Source organism: Nuphar pumila, chromosome 12 (genome assembly GCF_984573655.1).
Source record: "Nuphar pumila chromosome 12, dmNupPumi1.hap1.1, whole genome shotgun sequence".
NCBI lineage: Eukaryota > Viridiplantae > Streptophyta > Magnoliopsida > Nymphaeales > Nymphaeaceae > Nuphar > Nuphar pumila.
In genome coordinates, this window is record NC_143260.1 from 35,256,207 (window position 1) to 35,275,490 (window position 19,284).

At 39.3% G+C, this 19,284-nt stretch overlaps 2 protein-coding genes across 3 annotated transcripts in view; one reads left to right on the top strand and one right to left on the bottom strand.

Moving 5' to 3' along the window:
• Positions 1–6,739: 6,739 nt before the first annotated feature.
• On the bottom strand, positions 6,740–10,650 carry LOC149820664 (protein FLOWERING LOCUS D-like). Of its 2 annotated transcripts, XM_089982072.1 has the most exons (3): positions 8,264–10,626; positions 7,989–8,162; positions 7,688–7,875 (listed from the first exon to the last, which is right to left on the bottom strand). In XM_089982072.1, the coding sequence occupies exons 1-3, from the start codon at positions 10,467–10,469 to the stop codon at positions 7,823–7,825; spliced, it is 2,433 nt and encodes an 810-aa protein (XP_089838198.1). In that variant the 5' UTR covers positions 10,470–10,626; the 3' UTR covers positions 7,688–7,822. The 2 variants fall into 2 exon arrangements, with proteins under 2 accessions (XP_089838197.1, XP_089838198.1); XM_089982071.1 differs by having other exon boundaries at positions 6,740–8,162; positions 8,264–10,650.
• Positions 10,651–18,259: 7,609 nt separating this feature from the next.
• LOC149820665 (lon protease homolog, mitochondrial-like) overlaps positions 18,260–19,284 on the top strand; it is a 57,582-nt gene continuing 56,557 nt past the window's right edge. The window contains exon 1 of the mRNA XM_089983445.1: positions 18,260–18,759. Coding sequence (XP_089839571.1) covers positions 18,454–18,759 — 306 coding nt within the window. The 5' untranslated portion in view covers positions 18,260–18,453. The remainder of the gene's footprint in view (positions 18,760–19,284) is intronic.

Here is a 19,284-nt window from a genome sequence, read left to right on the forward strand (position 1 = left end):
CACAAGACTTTTTTAGCAGCCTTTCAATGAGATATGCCTGGATTAGACTAGAATCTACCAAGCATCCCTACTGCGAAGAAAATATCTAGACGTGAACAAGTTTGCGCGTATTGCAAGCTACCAACAACTGATGCATATGGATATGCACTCATCTGTGCTTTGTCAACTTCGTTATGTGAACAATCATTTAGGCTCAATTTGTCACCTTTTGATATGGGTGTTGAACCAGGAGAACAATTCTCCATCTCATATCGTTTTAACACCTTATTCATGTAGAATCTTTGAGAGAGGCCTAGAAAACCTTTTGCTCTGTCTCGACGGATCTCAATGTCAAGAACATAAGCAACCTCATCCATATCTTTCATATCAAAATATGATGCAATAAATTATTGTCTCCAAAAGCAACTTTATATCGTTGGTTGAAAGCAAAATATCATCCACATACAACATCAATATAATGAACTTACTCTCACTTTCCTTAAGGTATATGCATTTATCAATAATGTTTTTTATAAACCTGAAATTCACAATGACTTGGGAAAATTTAATATACTATTGTCGGGAGGCCTGTTTAAGTCCATATATTGACTTGTTAAGCTTGCAAACCAAACAATCATCTTCAGAGAAACCAAGAGGTTGTTTCATGTATACCTCTTCATTCAGATTCCTGTTGAGGAACATTGTTTTTACATCCATCTGATGTAGCTCTAAGTCATAATGAGCTACGAGGGTCAAAATTGTCCTCATTGACCCCTTAGTTGAGACTGAAGAAAATATCTCATTATATTCAATGCCCTCTATCTGGGTGAAGCCTTTAACAACCAATCTTGCCTTATGTTTCTCTATGTTACTTTTGGAGTCTTTTTTTGTCTTAAAAACATGTTTACACCCTACAGGTTTTACTCCTTTAGGTAACTTGATAAGATTTCACACTTGATTCTTAGTCATAGAGTTCAACTCTTCTTTCATGACTTTTATTCAGTGTGAAGATTGTTTGCTTTTAACAACTTTCATAAAAGTCAATGGGTCATCATCTATATCTATGAAATCATCAGGCTCTTGAAGGTACACCACATAATCAGGATGTATGACAGATCTCTTAATTCTTGTGGATCTCCAAATAGGTCTTCAGGCTCAGATTAAACCTGATCATCATATTCGTGCTCTTCTGCATTGTCCACAATAAGTTCACTTTGGATTTGTGCATCAACAACCGTGTGATCAACTACATCATCATTAGGAATAATAATATAGTATCTTTCAGTGTTTTGAATCATGTGACTATAACAAGTAATTAGGTTTTTAAATGGGTCCAAAAATCAATGACTCACAATGTATGAAAATTTCATAACTCAAAACATCACATTTTTACATCAGAAAAGCACAATCTAAGGCTTGATGCTTACGGAACAAACCATGAACACGTTTACGTGGTTAGTTTGAGTTGATACAACTTACACCTATGATTTATAGATCATTAGTTTCTTAACTTCATTAGTAACAAATATTTTTCATATATATATATAGAGAGAGAGATACATGTTGAATGAGCTTTAAAAAAAATTTGCAAATATTGTCGGGATGGATATACCGGAAGCATTACACACTTTACGTTTCATTTATCAAGAGAAGAAGGTAATGACATTAGACCATGTACTCAAGTACCTAATGATGTTCAAGCATTAGCAGCTCGCGCTGCCAGCGAATTGACAAAGAAAAATCCTAAAAAGAAAAGCAAGATCAGCTCCTCTATGGTGACTAATAAAGGAAGAGATTTTAGTTTTTCAACGCAAGCTACTTTCATAGACACGTTCAATGAAAAGATACAGATTTTGCAGATAGTGGTTGGTCAAGTTTTCATTATGAATATATTGCTTTCAATGTCATTAGCGGTATTAAGTTTTGGGACTGATTATACTCCACCAAGTTACTCAACTCTCCCAACTAAGCTAATGCCAAGGTGGATGTTTACAAATATGTCGCTACAATCAAAGAGTTTTTGAACTGTACTGGATGCACTATTATGTCTCTGACATTTGGACAGCTATGTCATATAGGTGTGGGTGCGGATGTGGCGATGCCTAAGTTAGCATTAGGTGTATGTGTGTGCATTTATGTATTTATATATATAATATAAATAAAAATAAACTTGATTAGAGTTAACTGAATCTATTTTTAGATAAAAATAGAGCTCAGCACTTCACCCAACACAAAGGAAACTGTGTCCAAGTGTTGGGTGAGGGTGCAACGCGGGTGCAGTGCCCTATTAGAAGAGTCTGTGTTACATAGTTGGACAGATATGAAAAAATCACTCATTTGTTAATGTGATTGCCTCATGCATGAAAGGAAAAATATTTTTAAAAGCTTTTGAAACATCTAAAAATAGAAAGACTGGAGTTTTCTTCCATAAATTGGTTATAAGACCGCAATATGTTGTACAATTTATGGCTCTAACTATGAATTTGTAGGTGCATTAATAGAGGCAAAATATCTTCACATCCTCAAAATGCCATGTGTTTCTTATGGAGTTGATTTACTTTTAAAGGATACCAATAAAAAAAAATGTATAGGATAAAAAGAGTTCTGGATGAGGTCAAAATGATAGTAGAGTATCTTTACCGATATACTATCATTTTATATTTAATGAGAAAATTAACTAATGGAAAAGAGTTGAGGTTTTGCAAAACAAGGTTTGCAACTAATTTTTTAACACTTCAATCTGTCTTAGATGTTGAAAAAGGGTTGAGACTAATGGTAGCATCAACTGAATGGAGAGCAATGAGTTATAGTCAATTAGCCCTAGGGGTGCAAATCACCAATGTAATTCAAGGTGCAAGGTTGTGGAATGAAGGAGCTCACATAAATAAAGCCTTAGAACCACTTGTTATTGTGCTTCAATTAGTTGATGGTGAAGGATCAACAGCAGGATATCCTTTATGAGGCAATGGAAAGGGCAAGAGAGACAATAAAACGTCATTACATTGACCAAAGTGAAAAATATTCAGAATTAAATCAATTGTTTTGAGTTCAGAAGAGCAGAAAACATTATTCACCCTATTCATGCAGCTGCAGGATTTATTAATCCATCTTTAATGACTAATGGCCGTACAAAGTAAGTGGAGGAAGTGTTCCCGAGCTTTAAAAAATAGACATTCAAATCTTGAGTCAACCATGTAGTTCTGAAAGAAATTGGAGTGCTTTCAAAGCAGCACAAACAAAAAAAAGAAATAGATTGTCTCCAAATAAACTAAATGACTTGGTTTATGTTCGAATGAATTAATTGATGATGGCTAAATCAACTAAAAAAGAAAAGCATGACAGTATGCCTATTAAGCTTGAAGAGCTTGGTTTAGCAAGTTTTGCAATTGATGAGGTGTTCGATGAAGAAGTCACTGATGATGAGCATACTGACAATGAAGATTGGCTAGATTTTGTTGATTAGAGAGAAACTTCATATTCACATGTTAATTGAATTTCTTGTTTTTCATATTTTATTCTTGTATGAATCAATGACGATGATATTATTTTTGAGATATGAACTGAAATTGTTGATTATTTTATTTTAATGTGGCACACAGAATTTATAGGCACATATGCTATGTCACGGGGATTCGGCCAACAGGGTGACACACCCGTGTCGACGCGACTCGACTCAGGTGCGGGTGCGAGTGGAGCACCCGTAACTGTTCATTTTGGACCAAAAAAAAAATACAAAAGTGCTGCACCCAGGGTTGGCTTTTTATTCCATTAGTGTTACTGTTAACGGTTAAAATTATGTATATACCCCTCCCGCACCCCACACCCAAGTTTTTTTAAAGTGCCGCATCACAGCACCCGCACCTATGTGACATAGCACATATGTAAACCTGTCTTTTGGGGGAGGTTTTATGGAACTCACAAAGAACTAAACTCGTGTTTTTTGTTTGGCGTTCTTTATGCCATTTTTTTGTCTCGTTCTTTTAAAATTATATTGTTCAGAACTCGTACTCGTATCATATGTTTTGTTGGCACTCTACGTTTTGCTAACTATGGCTACCCCAACAGAGCCCCTATACCAAGTCACTAATTTAGGAAAAATCTCATAGTTTTTCGCTTCAACCCTTCAGAAGATTTGTGATTATACCTGCTTGGTATACTAATCAGGCCCTGTGATTCTGACACAAGTTCTTAATCAGACTTCCTTCTTTATCACCAAACTCTGTCCATATCGGGTTTGGGCCAGGTCCAAGTCTAACACAACCCATTGACAGCCTTAATTGCAACTATATATGCTAGTCTTGGTCAACTGGTTGTAGAAGCAATCCAGTTTTTGCTGGATGCCATTTTTTCTAACAAGAAGATTAGCTATGGATAGAAAAGCATTTTGAGATTGCACTAATCCCTTGATTTGCAATTTGGATAGATGGTTGAGTGGAATAAAGTGTTGCACAAGGTATTTGATCCGAGGGTTCCAATCCCTCACTCTCCATTCCTTAAGCTCGCTTGATATTTATCTTTCTAATTCTATATATCCCGATTCCCTTTTGCAAGGTTGAATTGATGGTTTCTTTTATGAATGCACATCATTTACATAGAAGTTAGCTTCTTCCAAACTCTAGGAATATAAATTATGCACAACATGGAATTTAGAACATAATTCTGTGCATATCATTTCTCATCACATACAACTGATAAATTCAAATTTTTTATGCACATAAACACACCACCAAAACCGAATTTTCTGTGTACATGTGCATTCCATTAAAATAAAATTTTTCTGTGCACCCTTAAAACTAAATTTTCTTTCCATTTACACCATTAAAACAGAATTTTCTGTACACATATGCAACCCATTGAATTGGGTAGGATTCGGTCTGCACGAACTAAGATCCACAAGCATCTCATGTCTTTCCTCTGAAAAAACTGAGTCCTACCCACATCTCTTTCCGTTTTTTTGCAGGTTCTGATATAATCTCCACCTACACCTAGTTCTGATAAACGAACCAATCAGATTGCAGCTTGTCATGGTTCAGCTCCCATAAAGCTTGTTCAGACTCGTCAGATGAGCTCAGCGTTCTAAGCACAAACAATGAGTGTTCATCTCGGTTCCGCTTGTTTGGGACCATTTAGCTGAGTTTTTATGAAATTTTTGTAGTCTTATACAAAATAATATGGTGGCTCAACTGGTTTGACGAATTTGCATTCAAGTGGGAGGTCTAGAGTCCATTCTCAGTATGGCGATCTTTAAATGAAAAGGTTTTTTTTATTTCCTCCAAGCTCAAGCTCCACTTAGCTCCCACACGCCAGACGAGCCAAGCCCGAGCAGTACATGGCTGTAAAGAAGCTGAGCTCGAACAGTGTGTTCATTTCTTTCAGCTTGTCTCCCAGCCCTACCTACACCTTGCCAATCACAACCAGTTTATCTTTCACCATCATCAGTATAACCCCACAATATTTGCCACTAAAACCATCAGTGGCCACAATGTGAAAATTACCTATTGAGACAACTGGTAATAAAAATGTTGATAGATAACATCATAACACTCATATTAGATACAATAATGATAAAGGATATAATTGCATTTGAACAACAATATCATTGACAAATTATGCAGCTACACTACTAGAACTCTTCATACTCCCACTTAAACTCAACATGATGAATGTAACATTGATTAGAGCTTTTAAAGCTCAAGCAAACAAGATGTAGCGTGAGGTCATGAAAAAGTAAGCAAGATAGTGCTTTGAAGCAGAATTTCAATAAGGAGATAAAAGCATCAAGTGTTATACCTTGATCATGGAAATATTCAGCCTCCATTTGTAGTGTTGAACTAAGCCATGATTGTCAACAGGTACTGTCATCATAACAATGGAAAGGCAAAAATTTGATATCAAGACTAGAACTATTCACAACGCCATTAAAAAGTCTTTATATCATATCAAGCCCCAACTTAAACACTAAATTTGGAAATAATCTTCTATTTCCAACTTTTAATGAACATGGGAATCTACATGGGAACAGATTTTCAAACAACTGATGAAAATGTTAGCAAGCTAATTCCCAAAAGCAGCATTCCATGAGAAAGCCTCAACCTCTTTCTGTGTTAAATTATACAACTGCGATTGTCAATACAGACTGCTGTCTGATTATCCCATTAAAGATGTAACCTTCTAATGAATATAGGGACCAACATGCAAAAGAAACCTGTATCTGTGTGTGTGAGACTATCTTTTACTGTTGTATGCTAGCTGTTGTGGTTTTCATGTATGCATATAATTTGCTATTATTTTATTGATTTATAATTTGTTGTGGTTTAATATTGTAATTTGCTATTTTTTTATTCATGTAATTTGCTACTGTTTTTTGGATTGACTTTATTCATGTTATCAGTTTTACTCAATTAAAAAATGCTAATTGCTCTATTGTATTTATGTATATGCATACCTATATGATGTATTTGGATATTCATTATTGGCTATTTAAAAGTGACAACAGCTACTGTCATTGGAAATAAAAAATCTGTGTATGACTTATATGAGCTTAATCGAGTTCAGTTACTTGATCAAGCTCGGCTCGTTTATCTACGCCGAACCTGGTCATGTGTTCAAGCTCGACACATTTATATTAGCGGACAAACTAGACTCAAGCATAAACAAGCCGAGCTCAGGCTAGCTCGGCTCGTTGAGCACCCCTACACCATGTAGCCCAGCTCATTATGAAGTCAATGCAAAAAGTGCAAGGAAAAGGAGACATGAAGGAGGCAACATAATAAATGGAATTCAAACAATTTCAACAGTACAATCATCCAGAAATCTTTTTAAAAGTGAACCAGTAACTCTCCTTTCTGACAATAGAAGCCTCCACGTACAATAATGAGTTAATGATACATTGGTCTCAGGAGTCGGTTGAAACTAGATATCAGCAACCAGAATTGAATCCATCAAATATGCGGATGCCGGATGGGTACCCCTGAGTCCATTACTTCCTCTAGAAGTACCAATTGGATTCCAAGTCGTAATACTTTTAGTACATGTCAATGATAATTGGTCTAGAAAAAATTGTATCATTTATCAAAAGATATGACCTGACTCATTTAACTTTTCAGTCTCACCATCCCATCCGCATATGCTCCTCAGACATATAAGCTCAATAAGATTTTTTCTGCACCAAACTGATACAATGCCACTAAAGCAGATGAAAGGAGTGGCTTTAAAAATAGCAGGAGCAACCAAAGAAAAAAGCATTATACATTCAACCTGTTGTCAGTCTACATATAAATCGAGTCTCCAACTGATGTTCTGCTTCTGGGCTCACTGTCAAATAAATTGGTCGAAACTCCATTTTTCACTCCAATGTGCAGGTCCATGAGGTAATTCATACCTAACAATAAAATCACCCCAGACAACTCAATCACTCCAAGCTTATGCAGTAATAGAAGATGAAGCAGACCTCTTATTTCCCCTCTCTTCCTTGATGGCAGCAATAAGGGAATCTGCACCTGAGCCCAAGCCTCTTCTGCCCATAAGTTTCACACCTAATTTTTCACATAGGTAATTTAGTCTCACTTCATCCCCCCCTCTAACTTCTCTCAGTTCAAGTGCTTGCTGACGAGATAATAAGGTGTAAATATGAAGCTGTTGCTGCTGGTTGAAGTGAGACTGAAGCTGCTGAAATAGTAGTTTGTTAGAGTGTTGTTGGTCAGGCTTTGTCCCATCACTGCTACCCTTCTTCCTTGATCCTCCAAGTGTAACTCTTAAGATAGCTTCTGATTTAGATTCAGCCGATTGAGGTCCAAATATAATAGAGAAGCTTCCAAATTCTAGGTCAGGCTGCCTGAACAGATCAGCAAGGAGAGCAGCATAAGACTGTAAATTCTTCGATCGCCCATGCCCAACCTTCATTTTAGAACAACGGGCATTTGCATAGTTAGACATATTAGCAGCTTCTCTCAAGCCAGTCAAAAAAGCGCCATGCATAGTTGCAGGGTATCTCCTAGTGGTATGCTCACCAGCAAAGAAAAGCCTTCCCTCTCCAACATTTTCAGCAAGGATGTCATAGTCATCCCCGGATGCACCCACTGCAACATTAGAATATGATCCTAAACTAAAGGGATCACTCCCCCATCTTGTGCAAACTGTTTGGATGGGGTCAGGAACTTCAATTCCCTGCGGCTCAAAAATACCTAGAATTCAGCATAAGACAAAAGTTCAGAAAACCGAGGATCAACAACACAGATTAAAATAATAAGAGCAAGACGACGATGAACACTGTGATTAGTAGTACCCTTGAGAATTTGGAGGACTAGAGTAACAGAGTCGGTGGCATTCATAGTTTCAAACTCGACTGCAGCTTCCCCTGCAACCAAAGCTATCAGAAGTGGACCTCCAGCAACAGTTGCATAGCTATAGAAGAGAAAAAACTCCCCTCGACGGCTTAGATCATCAGACAGGTGACCAAACGTATCCAGATCAGTTCCCCAAAATGCAGTTGGGAAAAGCATTGCCACCTTATTCAGCAATCCAAATCCCAACCTCTTTATACCATCAAGCTTTCTTTGAGGCAACTCTGGTATGAACTTTATAGATTTGCTCTTCAACACGCCAAGAGGAACTGTGCACAAGGCCATATCTCCCTCAAACACCTGATTACCAGCAAGCACCTGCACGCCATCACCACCATAGTGAATAGTGTGCACAGTTTTCTCATAAAGAATGGGTACATTCTCAGCTAAAGACTGCACCAACCGCCCATTCCCTCCAGGAAGGAAACAATGGTCACCACCCATATCATAAGGATCATCCTGATCCCAATAAGCAAGTGAAAGTTTGGACAGCAATCCGGCGTTTGCATATTCGAGATTTGCAATATGCCAATTGAACAAACCCATTTCTTCCTCACTGACAGCACCGCCATAAACCTGCCTAAGAGTCTCAAGAGCTGCACCTAATGAGACATCGACCGACACCTCACCAATTGACTGTCTCAACTTGCTAGCCTTGTCTAGCAAACGGTTAAACGAGCTCTCGACCTTCACATCTGAAATGGGATCCACAGGTTGCCCGTCTGGTTTATACAAAGGGCACTTATCTCTCACCTTGTGCAAAGGGTAGTTGAGTTGTTTTGCCAATATCCCAAGTGGGTTGCCCAGAGTTCCCGTGAGCACGCTGCCGCCAAGATCGGCAGCTGCAAACTTGTTGCCGCCTTCCAAATTCTTAGTATAAACCCTGCCACCAGATCTCTTCCTACCTTCCAAAACCACGACCTTAAACCCCGACACCATCAACTGCCTTGCCGCTGCCAATCCAGCCAACCCAGCACCAATTATTACCACTGTATTTGATTTGCTCGGCTCGCTCGGAATCTTCTCTTTGATCGCCGGAGCAACCCCAAAATTTATGTACCCATGAGAAAGCAAGTAACCATATGCAGAATCCAACAGTTTCCTGAAGCGGGCAGGGATGATTTCTTCAAAAACCTCTTTGTACAACCAATTGGAGATATTTTCTCTCCATTTACTGAGAATGTGGTTTCTAATTATAATGTAATTCAATTGTTCAATGCCCCCAATTAACGAGACAACCCCTGAAACTATTTCCTCTTCAGTCAGAATATCAGCCGGAAAGCCAGCAGATAGAGCAATGAGTGCCTCTGCAGTGGCGTTCTTGTTTATAAAGATTATTTCATCCCTTAATTCTACGTTATTTCCTTCGACGGTATTACTCGAATCCATACCAGAATTAAGAAAATAACTACCACCATTTTCAGAAGCAGAAGCATCCGAGGGAACCTGATTGTTCGGTCGAACCGAAGGCGGTAACAAAGAGGCGGCTCTCCGCCGAAGCCCGCTCCGCTTGCGCTTGCCGGTGAAGAACGGTTGAGCCAGCCCGACCAGCGGATAGTTGGAACTTCGACTATTAGCATTGCGTTTGCCCGCAGTTGGGGCCTTCGAATTGGGGTTTCGATTGGTAGAGCTAGCCGGTGGATCGGCGGAGGCTTTCGAGCTAGGTTTCGCGCTCCGAGAGGCCGTCCGCTGCTCCTTGGCGGTCTTGGAAATAGGGGTTTCGCCCAGAAACCTTGTTGGGGGAGTGGTCGGTTTGAAGGAGCTGCCGCTAAAGAGCCCTAAAGGGCTTGTATTGTGAACGAAACTAGGGCTCTGGTTGGCGAAGTGCGAGGGGAACAGGAAATTGGGGTTCTGTACCTTCTGGGAGAATATGGCCAAGGGTGTGGGGTTCTGGAAATCGGGGAAGAGGCTCGAGAAGAACGACGATGGCCGGGGGTTTCGATCCGGAAGTGCGGTCGCCGGGACGCTATCGGGGTTGAGGTTAGGGTTTTCGTTAGCGTCGGGGTCGGGATTAGGGTTATGGTTAGGGTTGGGGAAGATGGTGTCCAGAGGCAAGGCTTCCGCAATCGAAGAATAAGGATTTCCGGTGGATTCGTCGATCGAATCGAAGAAAAGAGGAACCGTCGGAGGAGATCCCTCTTCCTCCATCTCTTCGTCTTCTTCTTCTTCACCTCTGAGAGAGAGAGAGACTAGGTCTCTGCACCACGTCAATAGCAGGTTTCCGGCGACGGAAGTCACGCCGGGATATTTTCCAGCAACCGGGAACTATCCTTTTTCCAGCGGGCGAAACGGGAGTTGCCTTCTTTTTGAGAGAAAATCGGCATAACGCGCGATGGGGAGTCGGATCTGGATCGGATTTATAACAACTAAAAATGATCGGATTTAGGTTCTGGATCATTGTCCTGTTTGGGTCTCACAATAGATTCCAGATCTGGATCTGATCTTCTGTTTCCGCATAGAAAAAATGTCAACCCTAAATTCTGCCCTGGACCCTATGTTGTACACTTACCCGATTCAGAGATCAGATCAAACAAGTCTTGGATACAACCCATACACTCACCCAGTTCAGATATCAGATCAAACAAGTCTTAGACCCAACCCATGGTTATGTTGGGTCTGGATTCTGTTATAAGTCCAATGCTATATAAACCTCCCAGGTTCAGAGATCAGACAAAAGAAGTCTTGGATCCAAACCATGTTTATGTTGGGTCAGGATTCTGTCCCAAATCCAATGTCGTATACCCACCGGTTAGAGATCAGACAAAACAAGTCTTGGATCCAAAACATGTTTATGTTGGTCGGGATTCCGTTCCAGATCCAATGTTGTATACCTAACCGGTTTATAGATCAGAACATACAACTAAACGTGCATTGGATCCAAACGATGTTTGTGTATGAATGTATGATACAGCATTCTTGCATCCAAGTATCAATCTGAATCCAAGTCCAACTTAAAGTCTGACAAGAGTCCAACCAATTATATGTGTATGTACATCCAATCCAATTAGGATGTATACCAGTGGCGGAGCAATAAGTTTTTCCTTGGGTGGGCAGACTTCGGGTCTTGGGGACAATGCTATGGTCTTGAAGGACGATCCATTTATTCGGACTAGTTGCGGAGCCAAAAAATTTGGCTGGAGGAACAGCCGTTCGTGGAGAGATAAAACTTAAATAAGCCTTTGAATTAAAATACAATTGTTACAAACACAAACAACTAAATTTATGAACATAATAAGATAAAACCTTAAATTATACTTTTAAACTAAAATAAAGATTGTTCACTTAAGAAATACAAACAACTAAATTTATGAAAATTTTACAATTGACATCTTCTATTTTTCATATTTTGAAAACAATTCATAATTGCATCATCACTGATGGTATCAAATGTCTCATTCTCTATGTAAGTAACCAAAGCATCATTGATCCATTCATCTCTCATTCTATTACGTAGACGACTTTTGATATTGTTCATAGCTGAAAATGCTCTTTCAACACTTGCTGTTGCAACTGGCAAAGTTAATGCCAACTTAATCAATAGATACACATAAGAAAATACAATGTGCTTTTGAGTTGCTACCATCATCTCTGCTAACTCTGCTAAAGATTTTAAACTTGAAAACTGATCACTGTTTCGCATGTCTGCAATATATATATATATCCAATTGATTTTCAAGTCTAATTATGTTTACTGTAGAAAAGTCCTTGGGGTAAAGCTCAGCAAGACGAATCAACTTATCTTTGTCAAAAGCAGAAAAAGAATTCTTTGGACTCAAGCATGCCATTGAAATGAGGAGCTCTGTATTTGCTTTAGTGAAACGATCATTCAACTCTTGAAGTTGTAAATCAATAATAGCATAAAACGCATCAATACGATAATGATGCAATGTGGTGATCTTTTCAACCTTACGTCTTGGTCGTCCTTGAGGTGTATGTGAGTCCCCTAGACCAGGAATCAGAATATCAAACCTCTTATAAAACATGAACACTTTGTTTATAAGAGAGTCTCATTCATTGTCTCTCAGACCTTGAAGGCACTGTTTTGACATAGTGACTAAACTCACAGCATTCACAATGTCTTGATCTTTTCGCTGAAGTGCTTGTGAAAGATCATCAGTTATTCCAAAAACTTTACACATCAAATGTAAGCAAAAAACAAATTCAAAATCTTGCAACTGATGATATAAAATAATTGCATCTGAGCTTTTTCCTGAATATGTATCTTCTGCAATGAAATCTAACACTTGAATAACAGAAGAATACATACTGAGTAAATTAACCAAAGCATCGTAATGAGAACCCCACCGAGTATCACCAGGTCGTTTGGAACTTATTTCTTGATTTAATCCTCGTCCTGTTTCAAGTTCACCCAATGCAAGTGCTTCAACAATTCGCATAAAATCTGCTTCTCGAATAAGCTCAGATCTCTTGCATGAAGTGGCAATCAGAAGCAAAGCCCCAACCGATAATCGAGGGACAGAGGGCAAAGCCCCCTGTCGAGAAGGGCTCGCAGAGGCAAAGGGGGTGAAGCCCCCCACCGGAAAAACACAAGTTGGAAAAGTCAAGCGACCCAGATGATGTATGAACTACCATTTCCATTCAATGACCTGACATAATAAATCTTATACATCTTCCTACTCAGATAGCACAACCAAGCAGAAAGCATTCACACTGGCCAACCTAATCCCCAAGCAAAACATTGACACCACAAATAGTACCTAGCAGAAGTCTCAGAGAATTGTAGTCCTATACTTTATGAGCATAGAAACTGCAACAGAAGTGTGAACTATAAAAGGGTCCAGTTGATCTACAAAAGCCAAAAGAACTGATCCATTGTGGATTTTGCATCCAAAATAATACACCATCAAAGTAGATGGCCAAGAACAAAAAATGGAAAGAGAGGTCAAGTGGTAACAATAAATTCATGATAAAACACATGGGGAAAGAAATCATAAACAACAGCAAATAAATGAAAAGATATGCTTTATTGTCTTATCTGCAAGTATATATAACTAAAGCAAAGCATTAGAGTGAAGAATCAACATGCAAAGGAAACAACCATTCTACATACCCATATTCAGATGCCCTTAACATCCTATAATAATGAAAACAAAAAATCTGTTTTAATTGATTAACTAGAAGACAAGCATGCATTCTGAACAAATCGGCTAGGCATAAAACTTCAGAAGATGTATTACATGTAAAAGCAAATATACTGAAATATATCTCAGCTTACCAAAATCAATCAAACTCAAAAGTCAGAGAAAATTAAGCTCTTGATAAAAGTCAAATTTATGATGAATTTCAGACCATGACAAAATCTGTTCTCATTCGATGCGGGAAATGTTTCAGATTTTTTAGTATAAAGAAATATTTTGGCAGATAGACTCTGTTTTACATCAGCAGGGTTTTTCCCCTTTTTGCTTCCACCGGTGAGGGTCAGCTACCTCGGTCAGTGACCGATAGCCATGATCAACTGCCAATTTTCTGATTACCTGCTGATGCTCGCCGAGGAGTTGAGGCCCTGAGGGGCTTCGATCACCAACGGCCTCTCCAGCGCCGCCGACATCCCTGTTTCATCGCCGATATCACAGGCTCACAGCCATCGCCAGACCACCAAGTTGTCCGGAATCCTAAAACCATCGTTGGATGAGTTTCTTTCAAATGGATTCCGACCATGGATCGTCATCGGGGAACCAACAATGGTTTCTATCGCCGGGCGTCGCCGTTTTCACCGAAAATTTAACGACTTCTCTGTAAGGTCAAGGGGGTTTTAACTTTTAAGCTCTGGCCGGCCATCCAGCTGCAATCGCCTAAAAGTATAGGGGATCAGATGTTCGCCGAAGTCCGCTGGGTGTCGTGCTGGCAGTCGTCGCCGGCAGGTCTTTCGGTCGGCGACATGGGTCGTCTGACGCTTTGCGGTTTCTGAGAAACCGAAGGCTTCGGTTTCTCAGAAACCACAAACAGGGTTATCGTGTTTTCAAAAGCAGGGTTATCGTGTTTGTCTGCCGATCGACTAGAAAAGCAAGAGAGAGGGGAGGTTACCTGCGACAGTGCGACGGTCGGCGGCTACGCCGGCTAGCGATGGTCGTCGGCGAACGAGGAGGAAGGTCCGACTGCTACACCGGTGCCTCGCGTCGTCAAAGCTTGGGGGGCACCGCGGGTTCACCGAAGGGAGGCCGACGACAGTCGACGGTGGATGCAGAGGACAGGGGAGGAGAGCCGGCGAATGGGGTTGTCGGTGTCGGAACGCCGAAACAGAAGGGCAGAGCACATAGGAAAGAGAAAAAGTGGCGAGGGTTTTACCCCTCGCCCCTTTCGACAGGCTCTAGACGTATTGAGAGTCCGGGTCACGAGTCGACTCGGTTTCCCGAGTCAACTCGGTTTCCCAAGTCGACTCTGTTTCGAATTCTAGTGTGGGCGCCCGCCCACCCATGCCCACCCGTGGCTCCGCCACTGATGTATAGTCTAATTGGATCCCAGTTTAGAATTGGCATTATGCATCTGGATCTAATTATCTAAAAATCAGTTCTAGCTGACTCAACTTGGACCCATTTACATTCATGTGTAGGGGTGTCAACGGGTCATGTTTGGTTAAGATCGGGGTGGAATCAGACCCAGACTTGATTTGAGATGCTGGTAACAGGTTCGGATTTGAGTCCAATCAAACCCGTCATAAGAGAAACTATAACCACACCCCATAAATTTATATTTTTTATCATTTTTACATTCAAATTTTGTGAATCTTAGTCAGAACTTGGGTCGGGCCCAAGTTCGGTATGAAAGTTCACAAACCATACCCAACTCCATATATTAATCCGACCCTTTCAGATCTCACCTCAAATCTATTTGAACATTTTTATTTATCACCAAACCCTCGCCCTATAAGTAAGGGTATCAACAGGTCTGATTTACCTAGACCTCACCCAGACCAAATCCTATAGGGTCCGGGTATGCTAACAAATAAGAAGACCCAGGTTGTGCCCGGGTTTGGTATGGAATTGCAGAAACCATATCCATCTCTATATATTAATCAGAAGGGCCGCCCCGGATTTTAAATGGAACTTATTTATCATCAAACCCTGACCCTATACGTTTTGGTTACGCGGGTCAAACCCGACGTATGAATAAGTCACAAAGACACTTGTAGGACCCGACACTTGACTCTAGTTAAACACGCATGTTTAAAAATTGCTTGAAAAACAATATGGGGCCCGGAAATTTCTTGAAATTTTCAATAAATAAAAGACTAGTTTTGATGTTTTAATATAAAAAATGCAATTTTTTATTGAAATATCATTAAACTGGCGACAAAATAGTGTTTGAAATACTAAATCAATGCTTGTACTTGTGTCACGGCTTGTCTGATTCGTATCGCACCCCAAATGGCTTGTCATTTTTACATAGCCTTTATAGTGGAATCAGGTGAACGTGTCTCACCCACTGTACGTTGCAGTGACAAGTGATACGAGTCAGACATGATAACATTATCCTCAATTTTTATTTTGTTTATTAATTTTTTAATAAACATGCATTTTTATATAATAAAATATCAAAATGCATTTATTTGTTTACTCGAAATTCGAAAAAACAACATGTTTTCATTAAAAAAATGAAGTTAGTGTTTTCAAAATATTAACTTTTCTATGTTGAAAAAAAAAAATAGAACTCTGTCAAAAAAAAAAAGTTCGTATAAGGGTCGAAAAAAAAAAAAACTAGAACTATGTAAAAAAAAAATTCAAGTCTCCTCGTGTTATCTATATTTTTTTCCTTTTTATGTTACAAAGGTAAAAGAAAAAAAAAGCATGCAATAAGGGTCGAAGGTCGAGTCGCACATGGGGGTGTCAATGGGTCAGGTTTGACCCGGATACATTCCTATAGAGAGGGTTTAGTGATAAAAAATAAGGCTCTATTAGAATCCGGGTTGGACCTGAATGGTCTGATTAATATATGGAGTCGGGTATGGTTTGTGAAATTTCATCCAACCGAGTTCCAATTAAGATGCACAAATTTTCAATGTAAAAATGATAGAAAATATTATTTTATCAGGTATGGTTCGGGTTTGGTCAATGTAATCCTTATAGGATTCAGGTATGGTTTCTCTTATGGCAGGTTTTGAACCTGGAAGCATCATCTCAAATCAGATTTGGGTCTAGTTCTACCTGGGTCTGAACCCAACCCGACCCTAGTCTTATTTGCGACACTCAATAAGGTTTTTCAATTACTTTAAAAACTAATAAACTAAAAGTATATGCATAGTGACAAAAGTTTAAAATGTCAAAATATCGGCAGAAAAAAACTTGTGAGAATTTGACTTTTTTTTTAATCTATTTTTTTTTTTTGCAAATTCTTGACAGTAAAATCAATTAAAAATATTAAAAAGAAATAGAAATAAAGCATATTTAAAAAACTGCACAAATTTTTATTATAAATGGCCGGTAAAAACATAAATATCATGTTTTTAAACAAGATTTTTATGTTTTTTTAACAAAAAATTACTATTTTTAACTTTCTGATAATTTTCCGCAAGATTTAGTATAAGAACTCATAACTATATATATAATATTACATGAAAAGGTTTAATTTATGATGTTTAACAAACAAACCATGCTAGTACACTTTTTTTTTCCTTTTTCTTTGTTTTTTATGACTAGCTATTTTTTTTTTTTTAAAAGCCAAACTGGGGTTAGGTAGACACCTATCAGAACAACAGCCGCCCCATGTGGCAGAGGGATTTGATATTGGGTCTTCACCTTGACACAGGACCCCGCTTACCACATGAGATACCACCTCGGTGGTATGACTAGCTAAAGCCAAGAATGGCTCGGGTCGTTTCCCAGCCCGAGGAAGCGCGGATCCCTTTTGTTGTTTGAGCACCAAGAAAGGAAGCCCCTCTACTAACATTTGTGGGAGTACCGACAAAAGATAGCGTGAGGGACACCCTCAGCATAACATTTTGTGTGGATCATAGGATTGTGCAGAGTAAAGTCCGATCCAATGCCCGTTACAACGTGATAGACCCAGCTAAGAATGCAAACAGGTTGGGTTTCAGATCTCAAAATACATTGGAGAGTCGGGTTGGTTCGGATGGATTCGGGACAGCCAAATTTTGCAGATTCCGCTTCTTGGGTTTGACCCATTTGCAACCCTAGACCCAGTTGCATTCTGGACCAACCAAAACCCCGGTTCAATCCTCGTAAAGATGGAGTTTGACCTGGGTCTTGTTAGTCTAGTGTTATTACTGTACTCGGATTTGGGTTCAGACTGAGACCTAGTTTTCTAAAATTAGGGTTTTGTATTCGGATCCAACAAAGATCAGGATCATATCCAATCCGCATAGTGACAAATCTCACGAGATTTATGAAAATATCTCCAGAAATTACCTGAAAGTTAAAAGCTGTGATTTCTAGCGTTATTTTCAATTTCTTATGATTCATTTAAAAAAAAACATAAATATTACATTTTTAATGGGACATTTATATTTTCATCAGCTGTTTATATTGAAAAAAACGTGTAGTTTTTATTTGTATTTATTATTTATATTTTATTAAAAAAGTATTTTTTATATTTTAATTTATTTTGTATTGCCAAGATTTTGCTGAAAAAACACGATATTTAAAAAAATTCAATTATCGTCAGTTTTTGGCAACCGATATTTTGCCGTTTTTAACTTTTGTCACTATGCCATTCCTTTGGGATCCCTTATGATATGACAAGAAGGGCAAACTAAACCCAAATATTACACAGTGGAAAGATTTTAGTAGGGTTTAAGTTCGAGATTTGGAGACTCCGCCCAGGGTGAGTCCTTCCCCTGTCTAGCCATGGTTCTGGCCTTCTTTCTCTACGTGCACGCTTAGAAAGATCCTTCTATTTTGCGAAGGTGGTGTTCATCACTATCTACACAGTTACCTCTTTTCCTTGAAAACCCACATTCAAAATCCCATTATCTCACTCCCCTTTTCTCAAAATCCAGTTTCTTCCGTCCTTTATCCCAGTTTTCCGCCCTCCCCACCTGCCCAAAATCGGAGTTCTTTGGTTCTTTTTGTATGTACAGACGTAGAACATCCTTCTTTGCTTTGTGGGTGGTGTTGCTTTTCACTCCCTGGCCTCCAACACCTATCAATAATTAGCCATGTTGAAGCTTTTAGCGGTTCCTTCTTTGAAGGGACGGCTGCAAAGGCTCCCTTCGAGCTTCTCCCTTCATACGGGCAATTTGGAGCAGGGGCAGCGTGGTTTGCTCAGGGTCTTTGGCGCTTTGTGGGGCAAAAATGGCGTAATTCCGGGTTCTAGAACGAGGGCGTTCTGTTCTGATGCTAGCGACGGGTCGGAGGCGGCAGAGGCGAAGGCGGAAACGGTGGTGGAGGGTGCCGAGGAAGCGGATGCGAAGTCGTCGAAGGCAATGGTGCCCACGAATCCGAAACCGGAGGACTATCTATCGGTCAGTCGGTTCAATTACGGTGGAATTCAAGTTTTCCTTTTTGGCTTGTTTTTGTTGATATGTTGGAATGGTTGTTTTGTTTTGTTTTGTTTTTTTAGTTCCTCTTTAAATTCTTAGTGAAATGAGGAAAGGAATTGGGGCTTTATGTACGTAAAAGGATTGAATTCGGGGCAATTTGGGGTTTGAATTGGGGATTTCTGTCTTGTTGCTGGATATATCGTTTGTGTCTTTTAATTATCGAGTCTTTAGATTTTTACAGATAGAGTTAGAAAGGATAAAATCTTTGTTAATTTCATCATACGTGATTTTGTTGTGAAAACTTCTATAGGTATCCTCCAGCTGAACTGATTTTTTTCTGGTAAAACAATCTCTTTATAGTTCCTCTGAAACACTTGGGAGATTCTTTGAGAAAAACTAGTATTTCTGCTTCTGATGGAAACATGCTATTGGTTGGCGGTCCCACACATGGCGTCAAACCAATAGATCTAAGAAGAAATATATGAATATCAATCTCAATGATATCAA

Coding starts and splice junctions, on each gene's coding strand:
- LOC149820664 (XM_089982071.1), bottom strand. CDS start 10,469: ATGGAGGAAGAGGGATCTCCTCCGACGGTTCCTCTTTTCTTCGATTCG. Junction 8,163..8,263: donor AGTCCTCCAAATTCTCAAGG/GTACTACTAATC, acceptor GCTGAATTCTAG/GTATTTTTGAGCCGCAGGGA.